Here is a 13022-nt window from a genome sequence, read left to right on the forward strand (position 1 = left end):
ATCCTGCTGCACGAGATGTCGTTAAGCATGCTGTCAGCTGCCTCATGCTGGAACGTCACTCAACGAGAAAAACTGAGAGGGGAACAAAAAAAAAAAAATCAATAACTGTAAGATATGAAATTTAAAGAGCAAGGGGACTTTTAAACTACTTTGGCATTTGAGTGGTCTTAAAATGGAATGAAAATATTCCAAATGTAAACTGTTTGAGTGCATCATTATGTACTGGATCTGCAGGACCTTACATCCTGCTGAACTCCGTCTTCCTCTGAGTCTGATCAATCAGGTATACGTGCCAATAAAAAAAAATATATCATGGCATTGCTGTTTTAATTAGGACTAGTCAGTCACAAGCTCCAGATAGCCAAGCATAAAATGACATTCACACCTATGGACAAGACTTTTCGATTAATCTCCCATGTATGTTTTTGGAATGTCGTAGCAAGCCAGACTTCCCCAAAAAAAACAAATTCAAGCATGGGTACTTTGCGATTCAACACAAAAAAGGCAGAAGTGCAAAAATTACTCCACCATGCTGTCAATAAGAATAAATTGCAAAAAAAATTATTATTAGTTCATGTTATGAGCATTTATAGGGAAAATATCTTTGGGCCTCAGCACTGCAAAACAGATTCTCTTATTTGTTTTTAAGTGTGCATGTAAATGATTTAAAATGTATAACCCACATGCCATAGGTTGGACACACCTGTCTGAAAGAGCAGAAACGCAAAGTAGAAGCGAGATGTCGATGGGAACACAGTATACAGCAGCAAGAATGGCAGCCAGAAGTCTTTCCTACCTGATGTCTCCCTTTGCCACTCACATGGGAAGAAGTCACGCTTACATCCCTGATCGGCACCAACACAAGCGTGTGTGGGACCAGTCGTATGCTTCCGAGCCTGCAGAGTTGTGTCCACGCGGCAGGCAGCAGGAGCAGCAACATCCCTCACCTCATCCTCTCTGAATGCAAGACGACTTTACCCCCCCCTTCTCTCTGAAGCCCTGCCCCTCTCGCTCTCTTCTTTGCTCGCCTGTTTGTGTTTCTCTCGCTTCCCTCTTTCTGTTTCCTCACATTCAGAGCCCCTTTGGGTTTTTTTGTTTTTTTTTGCTTGTGAGCAACTTCGTTCTTTTGCAAGTGTTTTCCCAGTAATTTTTTTTTGGGGAAAAAAAAAATACATGTATATGAGCCACCCCTTTCTGTCTTGATACCCTCTGTCATGTGTTTGCAAAGTCACATGCTGAAATGTCAAATCTCATTTGATCAGATTGATTTGATGTGGTCATGCACAATTTTATTACTCGTTTTTTTTTTTGTAATAATTAAAAAAAGGCACATTAATGAAATAAAAGGACAATAAATACTGTATATAAAAAAATAAAAATTGAAATGTTACAATAGTGATTACATTTTGCATGTCAAGGGAAAAAAATAACCATGACAATAAAAATTAAATGTGATTACAATGACATTTAATATGAAAGATATTACAATAAAATAAAATCCTGATAAAAAGATGTACATTATTAAAACAGGTGGAATGCAATATAAATAAAAGAGCAATGACAAATTTAATTTAAAATTTACAAAACAAACAAAAAATAATGCTATGCTTTAAATTATTGTTACTACTCTTGTTACTCAAGATAAATATGTCCATTTTTTCTCCCCTGTTGTTGATACAGTAATTAAATAATAAAAGAGTAAAACTAATACAGTAATCAAATAACAATAATAATCCTATTGACTTTTGACCAAGCTGACTCAACGTTGACTCAGGTGTTGAACTGGTGGGTTATGGGCTTTTCAATAAGCAAACCCAAAATCACTTAAACCCAAAGAAAGAAAAAGCATCAACACCTATCTTGTTTTCAATCAGTGTTCTTCCTTACTCGAGCGCACACACAAACACACTGCTCAGCGTGTCAGCCGCCAGTAAAGGTGTCACTGCAACGTGTCGGCCTGTTGTTACGCTGCTGGCTATTTTTGTCGTGACGTCATTGATGAATGAAGCCAGACCCGCCCTGCTTGCCCATTTCTCACAGAGTCCTTTAATGCACACTCACAAAAACACATGCGCACACACTAATTTGCGTGCTAATGCATCGGAGCTCATCTTTCTGTAGCCTTTTTGTCTCATTTTGCAGAAGCTAGCCTCATTTCCCACTTATCACTGTAGCAATGCCAAACCAACCGCATCCCCAGAGGACAGAGAAAAGCCTCCATTATTGCTTTTTGCATCTCTCCTCATTGCCAGCAGCATCCAGACCCTTTTTTCAGTCAATTAATGAATCAACTGTCTTCCCGAGTCGCCTTGTTGGACAGAAGTGCTATTACGGACCATCAATGTAGGTCTGGAGATTTTTATAGAGAACAAAACCCCTAAAAAATATCTTGTCTTGATTTTCAACACTCTCATTTCAAATCCTAGTTTGAATCTCTACCCTCACTTGGAATCCCAAATTGAAACTGTAATGCTTCTTTGGAACGAACCGCTTGCACTCTTAATTTTAATCTTAATTTCATCTTTTACTATTACTACTATGCATTGTTATTGTCGGCAAATTTGAATTACAATTCATTGTCATGACTTTACTGCCCACGCAGGAAGTGTGACGTGTGCACACAACAATCATGATGACCAAACAGGAAGTGGAAGGCAGTAATAAAGACTCATGTGGTTTCACAGTTGAACAACTTTTGACTAAGAATAGCATGCATTTTAAAAAAAAGTACAACAGTTTAAGGTTCATCATTGCAGGTTGCACTCAAGTCTTGCAAAATAGTTCTGCTTGACAGTTTCTCAGTGCTTTGACACTTCCCACGCACACGCCTTGGTTATCTTCTCATAAGTCACAGATGATTTCCCTGTGTGAAGCTAACGTCCCTCCTTCAACATGAGTGTTAATCTTTCTATCAATGTTGCTGAGTAATGCTGAAAATTATTCCATTTTCTGATGACTGAGTTGTTTAAAGAGAAAGGTCATCAGTATGGATAGTTTTTACCACTTGTATCAAAATCTTGGCCTGCATTGTTTTTATTAACCCAGACAAAACTCTATTATCATACACGAGTATTTTTTAAGGCACCTCAACAGGGAAGATATATACATGCACATTATTTGCATCAGAGCAGACAGTGTTTGGTCAATTGATCAATGTATTGACGGGTTCAGACATTTCAGAGGTCTTATTATGTTAACATAATTTTCTGTCACAAATATGCTTCAGGACTCTTCACAAAGTAAATTAAGTGAAGTGTTAATGTTCATTATGATTTTAATGTTACAGTGGCTTACAAAAATATTAAGTATACTATTTGCACAAGAAATGCGCTTTCGTTTTAGTGTGCACACTAAAACGAAAGCGCATTTCTTGTGCAAATGCAAATGCAGGCGTGTCAAACTCATTTTTTTGCGGGCCGCAGAGCTTCTTTCGGAGGGCCATTATGACTGTCAACCCAAATAAATGTTGGAGCACCTCATATTATATACAGTAAAAACTACAAAACAAACTGACAAATAACTCGTTTTCAAATCAGATGAGTAAAAACTGGTCAAATATTTCAAAAAAAAAAAAAAAAGATATTAAAAGTGAAGACAATTTGCAATTCTAGTAATGACACGAATTTGATGCACAATTTCTCTTCGCGGGCCACATAAAATAATGTGGCGGGCCATATCTGGCCCCCCGGCCTTGAGTTTGACAGTTGTGTCTGAGAGGTTCTATTTTTTTTATATTTTTAGTATTTTTAAGTGGTAGCTACTTGGTGCAAAACGTTTGAGAACCACTGCACCAATCTATATTAAACATTTCTTAGTTTTTTTTTTTTTTTTTTTTAATTGCACGACATGAAGCGACTTATTTTCTACAATGATGGTAAAAAAAAAAAACATGTTTAAACAAGAAACTTTTATGTATGTTCATCTGCGCGAATATTTAAAAGTCATGGGCAACACCTGCAGTCCTTGTAGTGCAAATGATCATTTGCAGCATTTTTGCACCGAAAACATATTTATCTCAGCTTTAAATGCATTTACTGCACAAATCAAGTGAGCGACAGACTTACCTTTACCTTGCAGCTCACGATTCAAATTTGCATTCCATGTTCTCAAGCAGCGATGCAGCTTCCCTCTTGCACTGCATGAACTCTTTGAGTTCACTTAAAAGTGACAAAAACGCTGCAGAATTCGTCTCTCCCTGAGCCATTAAATTTCTGTGTGTTGACAGCAAAATCAGGAAAGCCGTGAAGTGACTGCGCGATCGCGCACACCTGAACTTTGACGTGAGGTCAGAGTTCGTTATACATAAAATATTTTTTCTAATAATGTTATTATTAGAAAAATATCATCATTTAAAATCTTGTAATCAATTCTGATTCAAATTTAAAGCATGAAAAATAAAATTATAACAAGTGCTATCTGCGCCTCACTATTAAAAGCATGCATATTCATGGTAACATGTGGAAACTGTATGACTTATTACTGGTGCAAGCATCTGAATTATTCAAAGCAGACCTTGTCAATAATTTAATCTGCACTAATAAAATTCAGTAAATGCATACATTGAGATTTGAAAAATTTAAAGGTTAGGGCCAAAGCTGGACAAAGTGGTGCTGCAAACTTGGAAATTAGCGCGACCTGTGTGGAACGTGACAGGGTCATAGCAATCTTTTCAGAAATGGAGAGGGACAAATTGTTCAGTCCGTCATAAGCCATCTTTTATGACCAAATCCTTTTGCACTCAACTGCTCCTTTCCCTTGTGGCCAAAGAACTAAAAAAGAAAGTGTCAAACTGTGGATGAGATGAAACAATATGACACTGAAGTATATAATAGGTCAAACAAGAAATGCTCCATGGGACCACTGAACAAAAAGGAAAACATAGCCCTTGCCAGCACACTAATTGGATACAAAATAGAAAGAGAGTTGAAAGATTTGAAAGACCAACTTGTATAATGTCAGCCTCTCAAATGTGAATATACTCTTTTTTTCCCGTTGTCCTTTTTGTAAATTGTCTACAGTTTGAATCATTCATGTGTGAGAAAGAGCGATAGATTTGCTAAAATTATTTATTCTCCCTTTAATTCCAACCACTAGGACGTGATTATGATACAGAAGAGAAATGTTTAACTCATGTATGTGTTTCCATGGCATCCAGAAACATTCATAAATGCAACTTAAAAAGCTTTCAAGTGATGTTGTGGCTTTGTTGTCTTGGTGACTATATATGCTGCAAAGAAATGTACAATTACAAATCCAACAAAATTGCTTGCATACAATAACTTAAAGGTGAATTTTGTCTAACACTTTTGGTGTAGTGTACCTTTTTATTTGTGCAAAAATAAACAAATAATTATATGTAAAAATTAATTCCAACACATACATATGCAAACCTACCAGAAAGAAAATTGATAATCCTTTGCCTCGTATTATTAGATAAACTTAAAATAAAATAATCACAAAATAATAAATATTGCAAAATACTCATAAATTTGATGAAAATGAATCGGTTGTCCGCAATCCAACTCTTGACATTTCACATCAACAACTGCCATCTTGGCAAAGGTGTAGCTTTCTACAACAGACAGAATGCCAGTGAGATCACTGCAGCACCCCCCCTCCCCCCAAAAAATGAAATGTCACCAAGACCTTTGTATCCTAGAACTTGACATTCAAATGTACCATTCGCCAGCTCCCAACGAGACCTCCTCTGTTTGTTGTGTTTTGCATTTGCATTCAGTCATCCACCTCCTTTTTGTCCCTGTACTATAGTAGACATGTGTGATATCAACAGTGGCAGTCGTTACATTTCGAGCTCCACTAGATGTCATGAATAACAATTAAAGTCAAAAAGTCATGAACAGCTTCAACCCTGTTAGATTGTAAAATGGTTGGCAACTAATGAATGAACAAATACGATCCAGTCTGCGTCTCAGCGGACCTCACAAAGGACTGAGAAGTATAGGAATAAAATGAGTATCAACAAATTCTATTATGTTTAATACATTATTTCCAGCTTACATCATTATCTAGACACACTGAAAAATAATTAGGATGGTTGTGAGAGGCGAAAGAGCGTGCTAATGGTTAATTAGCAAATTAGTGAGTCCAGAGCCAAGGAGGTCATGTGATTAGTGCATCCTCTGCATCTTTACATTGAAAGTAATCATTTTGTTTCATTTCCGTCTTTGCTGGTGGATTCACTTCAATGAACATCCTTGTGTACTCTCCTGGGTCTCCATTTGAACGTGATTACCGAGCACTCACGTGGACAATTACACAAGGGATGGCTCATCATTTCCAAAGTGGAGCACTGCATATAGTTTATATGTTCTCACTCGACCATTTGAATCCAGCCTGAGCACAATCTCGACCAAAAAAAAAAAAAATCACACACAATTGTAGACTGTCAATAGTTTGTCATAACTGCCAGTCCTCCACCTTGAGTAATGAACACATCTAAAAATGATCGATTGAGTAAAAATTGAAATTCACAGCATACTCAGTCAAACACGGCATAATATATGCATTATATTAATGCAATCAGTCTTGTCATTATTCATGAAATTTGCCAACTTACTCAATAAAAATAAAAGTCCTATTTGACCTTCTTAAGATTATGACCAGTGATTTTGGTTACTTTCAAGCTATTAAATTAAACTATTATGAGCTATTTTTGTCGTCATCATTATTTGTTGTACAGGTATTAAAAATTAACCAAAGAAACAATTCACCAGTTATTCATGTAAACCACTACCAGTGGAAACAGACCCAACTTCAACTTGTATTTTCAAAAATTTGAAACGGTGTGTGTCCATCAGAAAATGAGCGCTTGCAGAGAGGTGCAGCATCCTGCGATGGAACTAATTGGCTTCACGTCATTGCTTTTCCTCGTCGGGCACGGTCGGAATCTGGCAAATTCTGTACTTCTTCTTCCAGGGTCGCTGTGTCTCAGCAGTTTTTAATTAAAATGCTCCATTCGTGCTACCTTTCACACACCACTCCTGCCCCCCTTCCCTGCTGCCTCAAATCAAAACACCAGTCATGTGCATGACTGCATGCTTCACAAAAATTTCATTAACCCTCAAAAACCTTGACAAAAATGTCCATATGAGCAATGTGGATTTTTAGTTTGTTTTGCTGTTGGAAAAGGAAAAAGAGGATGTGTATTTTCGTACTCATAACTGCATAGCTAATAACCATTTCCAAACCCAAATATAGGCAATATTATGGTTTTCTATCGATCTTGTTTTTGCATTAGTCATACCTTGGAGCACAGAGTTTTTGTTTCCAAGAACAGAAGTGGCCAATGACAGCAGTATGAAGATGTTAAAGAGCATCATAAAAAAAAAAAAAAAAAAAAATCAAACAAAATAAAAACACACCGCTTCATGCCAGATATGTCGCTCCCCCCATCTGCTTCCTGAGAGTTCTATCAATAGAGCCTGTTTTGGGAATCTTGTCTCATCCGTTGGTCACGCCCCCTTTTTAAAAGACAACACTTTTCTGAAAATAGACTCTGAAAGCACCCTTGGAATGAATGAATCATTTTCTTCTCCTTCTGTGGGGAATATAATTTGAAACAAGATTCTCTTTGCACAGGACTCAAGATGATCCAGGCAGTTTCCAATCCAGTAGACAGTGAGGTGTTCCATCCAGACTGTCGTGGAAGTCTTTTGTTGGTATTTTGTAAGATACTAGTCATGCTAGTGGTGTATTTAATACTAACATTAATGCTGATGTGCAAGTATTTCAACAAATACCACAGAAGCTATTTTAAAAATAGAAAAATCAGCGAATAAATGAATTCTAAAATGGCAAATTTGTGAATCAATGAAGGTTAACTGAAGCAGAAAATAGCAATACTTTTTATAATAGCAATAGTTTTTGTATGATGATATCAATGTGTGGAATATCCTCCAAATATAATGGCAACTTTGATATCGAAAGATTCAGACGAATGGCTAAAAATATGCAAACAAGAATTTGCAAGGTCACAAACAAACAAATAAAGCCTCGCCTGCTAGTTAGCATGCGACCTTGGTACGCCACTGGCAACCTTCACTCCTTGTCATGCTTTATTCATATATTGTGTGTTGCAGCTTTCATGAACCGCCTTTTCATGTGACCTACACTGAGGTCACACCTCATGCAATTGCAACATTGTCAAGGTCTCTGAATTCCAGAAAAGCAGGGGGGGGGGGGGGGGTGGAGTGAAAGTCACGGCATTCTCGCTTCCCTATCTTGTGAGCGTGCTGCAAACACAAGGTCTCTTCATTAGAATGCAGTGGAGAGCTCCAGCAGAGGAGAGGAATGATGAAATCGGAGCTAAAAATAGCCGCCTCCCAGGATCCCCCTCATACGCGACTGTAAACACTCGCATGTGTGTGTGTCGGGGAGGTTTGAGTCCCTCTGTTCCTTGGTCATAAAGAAGTGTTTGCTTTAGCTAGCGTGGGTGCAATGAAAGCCATCTGTGGTGCTGCTGGCGCAAGTTAAAAGACTCTTAGAAGAAAGTAACCAGTCTAGTCAGCTTTAGTCAGCTGAACAAAAACAGTATTTTTGGATCAAAAATGTGATTCTGTTAAAAAAATATGAGATGTTATTTGTATATTTGCATAAAATTGGCACTGATTGTGCAACTAGCTGCGACTAAGGATGTGCGTAGACGTTTTGGGTCATCAGGCGTTTCCCTTCCATGCAAATGAGCAATGTGAGGAGACGTCAGCAAAGCGAATCACATGGCGTTCACGCCAGCGTTAGGGAATCCACGTGAGTTGAACACGAGGAATACTAGTGGAAAAAAACGACTTTTTGCTTTTCTGGTCACATCCAGGATGGAGGATGGATTACTGATAAGTGGAGCACAGGTTGGTTTCCATGGCAATGCTGTTTCCAGTACCTCGAAGCTTGATGCCACGAAGGCCTCACTTGAAAACTACAAGTCCATTTGAAAAATATCTGAAATACAATAATTGTTGATATTATAATCTGAGATAACATGTCATTTTTTGCATTTGATTTCAATATATTCTTGGGGAGGACTCTATTGGACGTCAAAGTCGACCATTCGAATGCAAAGGTCGACTGGTCCAGCCTGATCATTGTAATGTAACAGTGCTACCATCTAGCGGATACTAGTAGAACTACAGAGTTTGGACAAAACTCAGTAAAAATATCCTGACACCAGTCCCAAGCTCTCTGCTTCCTGATGACGTTCTGATTTTTGACTAGGCCTTTATTGTAGAGATATACATTTAGGGTATCCCGCTATTTTTTAGGGTGTCCTCTATTTTTTGAGTATCATTTGCTCCACTTTTGCTTATTCAACAAATTTTCTGGCGTCCCTGACCTTTCGTGTATCCCTCGACCTCTGGATGGATGGATGAATAGTTGGATAGATAGAAAGATAGATGGACAGGTGGATAGATGAATGAACGGATGGAGGAAATTATTTCATTTTTTGAGTAATGCTCTATGCTTTTTGGATATTGTTGGAATTTTGCATCAGCTACAGGGATGTGACAAACCTGGGAACCATGCCTCCTTTGTGTTGTAGTTGTTTTCAGTGTCATTCCAGTGATCTAAGCTTCAGCACTAACAGCAGCTGGCATACACCAGCAAATCCCGCCGAGTCATCAGATCTTAACACCAGCTGGCGTGGCCACGCTCAGACTGACAAATGCCGCTGAGTAATCACGTCTTTGTTGCTCAATGTGACGTGGCCTCGTCGGTACCCATGTTATCACAGGACGAAAAAAATTCCAATGGTCTGGGGATAAAGGTGATTGCATTCCAATACGTTATTAATTGTCCAGTTAGTGTTAATGGTTCTGGTGACCAGACCATCCCGCCTCTCAACTAAAGGGTTGGATTCCAGTACACCTGCCACCCTAGCCAAGTGTGTCAGCGGATGGATGGATGGATGGATGGATGGATGGATGGATGGATGGATGGATGGATGGATGGATGGATGGATGGATGGATGGATGGATGGATGGATGGATGGATGGATGGATGGATGGATGGATGGATGGATGGATGGATGGATGGATGGATGGATGGGACAAGATTTCTCTAACAAGATTCTTTTATCTTACCCCCACTAAACAATGAGTTTACTGAAGTTAGACTTTTTTTTCCTGTGTTCTTGTAAAATAATCCCCTTTTCCTCATATTCTCTTTTTTCATAGCACAATTTACACCTCGGCAGCTTTTGATTAAATTAGGACTTCATCCATGAGTTCCTGGAATATTATAATTTGCATCTAAGATAATTTTGACTTTCTCAAATTTCTCCCTTTTAACTTACAGTATAAGAATTACATAAATAGGTCTTATAATAAAAAAAACAGCCTCTAAATCCTGCTTCGTTGCATCCTATTTTTATTTATCTTTCAAAGTAAAGTTGCATCTAAATATCACGGACACGCCGGAGGGATCCCACCGTGGGCTCCATGGCGGCCCACTCACCAAAGCGGCGGTACTGGCCCCTCTCCAGCAGGTACTGCCGTCCGCGATAGTCCGGAAGCTCGTAGAAGATCCAGGCACCGTCCTGTACTTGGGCAGAGTGAATGGCCCCAGGGGACCAAACATCTGATAGCTGATTGACATCTTGCGTGCACTCCAGCATTTGACCACTGAAGTCGGGGTTCTCATAAACGCGGATTCGGAATGTGCCAGAAAACTGGAAAACAAGTAAATAAACATAGAACAAACTTCAGAAAGTTTAGACTTTTTTTTTTTGCATTGGGATTCGCCAAGATTCTGACTATTTCTGTCAGACAAACAGCAGGAATGAAGCTGCCATTGAGAATGGCTACTATGGAACGTACATTGGGGATAGCGTGGCATGAGCGGACGCTGTCAGTGGTGCCCTTCCAGTGATGGTAGTCTGGGTACTCGCCACTAGTGAGGACGTACTGGCCGCCCAAGTAGTTGGGCCTCTCGAACAGAACCCAGGCCCCGCTCTTGACGCGCACAGAGCTGCAGCGACTCAAGTGACTACTCAGCTCGGGACAGTCACTGCTGCATTCGTAATAGTCACCCTGGAAGTTCTGGTCTTGGTAAAAGATGATCTGGGCACCAAAATGTGAGGATGTTGTTGCTACATAGCACAATATACAACAAAAGAAATAAAATACAGATACGCACGAGATATGTTTCAAACCCACACGGAATACTTGTTATAGTTTGACCCCTCCTGCATGACCTTAACACATTTCAGCTCATTAAGACACTTAAAATTTCCATAACACACTTTTTAACACAGTAAATGTTTGTACAGAGGGGGAAAGGAGAAAAGCACAATTAAAAAAAAGAAAAGGTCTATATTTTCTATGGTCTGAGTACTAAGGAGGTAATAGAAATCAATTCATTAAACGAATAATAATTTTCCAATTTTTTATAACGCACTTGGTCTTACTGGAGTGGGTGTCACAGGCAGATGCATGGTGGTCTCCAATTGTCCACGTCACATGAATGGTTCACTACAAAATCCACAAGGGGGGATCTTGCAGTTTACCCACCAATGTCATGCATTAACTACAGTGAGTCTATTTTTATTTCTGCAATTTCAACCATGCCATACTTGGGCACACTGTACTCTGGCTGCCGATCTTAATGCAAATGAGGGATGCCACCACAATTGGGTGGGAAAAGTTTTGATCCATCCCACAATGGCACATAACACAAATGCCCCAAGTGCGCACAAGTGTGAAGGCAAAATGTGCTCATCAATGGTGTGACGTCCACACGACTTCTGCCCACGAGAGTATAAAGAGGCCTTAAGTTCAATGAATGTGCCTTTTTTTTTTTTCATACATACTAGTTTGTAGCATAACTGTGCATAATTATAAATAAAATACTTTACAGTGCTTCTTTTCTGATTAGAAAAAAAAGTTGCTGAACAAAAATGTTTTTTTCGGGGGCTTGTCCGAATTAACGCCATTTTAATTCATTTCATCAAGCAAAATTGATTTGAAAGAGACTAATTAAACCGGAATGTACCTTTGTATATGGATTAAATAAGGAAAGTAGGTCATTCAAAACTCAATAAAAACAATAAAAAAAACTCATTATGGTGGCAAGTTCTGACAAAATCGTCCTACCTTTCCCACTTGCTCCATGTTTGGGCTTCTCACAACTTTTAGCAAGAGTTTTGTTTATCAGAACATTCTCCACAGGCCCGTTGTGGATTTATACACTCGCTGAGCAGCGCGCAGCATTGTCATTACAATGGCTACAGCATTTACTGCTGATCTCCACACTAGACAATCCAACAGTGGGGTCATGGAAAACAGGCCTAGGCAAGCTCAAAGAAAAGTATAAAAATAGAATAATGCTCTTAGAAAGAACACTGAGTTAAGTTCCCTTGTACTTCTGCTTCCAAAATAATAAGAGGGGGAACTGCACACTTTAGTGCATTAGCCGACAGTACGCAGGGCAGACACCAAACTAATTGCAATGGTAATGACCACAACGTATTGATTAAGCAATATTTTAAGAACTCAATATTTGCAGTCCAATAACTTCTGAATGTCAGTTGCTCAATAAATAACTCATAAATTGGTATGATTTTGTTATTGCCTATTGAATGTTGAATAACCCTAAAAATAAAATACAGTAATTGCAAATGATAACTTTTGTTTACCATGCACTTATTTGACCCAAAAAAATGTTCCCCCAATATGCACCCAATAAAAGGATTAAATAAAATTGTTAAATGATATAAGTTAAAAATCAGAAAATTAAAACAAGATAATAACAAGAAGTAATATTTTTTATTTAAGTGCACAGAAAAATAAGATTTTAAGAAATACAAGTGTTTCTACACTGCCAGCGTATAGCATCGTAAAATCTTGCTCTCTCGCTCACCTGCAGTTGGACCGAGTTATATCACTGTTTCTAGTGCCTGTGTGAAGAATGACGATTAATCAAACTGTCTAACAATACCATTTAACGATGTGTAAAATAATCATTTAACTTGGGTTTTGTACCCCCCACTGTTTTGAATAATTGAAGAAAAT

General features: G+C 38.5%; 2 protein-coding genes across 4 annotated transcripts in view; both read right to left on the reverse strand.

The window, feature by feature from the left end:
- The window catches only part of LOC125973244 (diacylglycerol kinase beta-like), a 42040-nt gene extending 41067 nt beyond the window's left edge, over positions 1-973 (reverse strand). For all 3 annotated transcript variants that reach the window (XM_049727173.2, XM_049727174.2, XM_049727172.2), the window contains exon 1: positions 797-973. The gene's annotated coding sequence lies outside the window, so the exon portion shown is untranslated. The remainder of the gene's footprint in view (positions 1-796) is intronic.
- A 9389-nt stretch (positions 974-10362) lies between these two features.
- Positions 10363-12245, reverse strand: crygs3 (crystallin, gamma S3). Its single transcript, XM_049728189.2, has 3 exons — positions 12105-12245; positions 10830-11072; positions 10363-10681 (listed from the first exon to the last, which is right to left on the reverse strand). Exons 1-3 carry the CDS (start codon positions 12120-12122, stop codon positions 10409-10411), a joined length of 534 nt encoding a protein of 177 aa, XP_049584146.1. The 5' UTR covers positions 12123-12245; the 3' UTR covers positions 10363-10408.
- Positions 12246-13022: the final 777 nt, after the last annotated feature.

Source organism: Syngnathus scovelli, chromosome 8, assembly GCF_024217435.2.
Source record: "Syngnathus scovelli strain Florida chromosome 8, RoL_Ssco_1.2, whole genome shotgun sequence".
Lineage (NCBI taxonomy): Eukaryota > Metazoa > Chordata > Actinopteri > Syngnathiformes > Syngnathidae > Syngnathus > Syngnathus scovelli.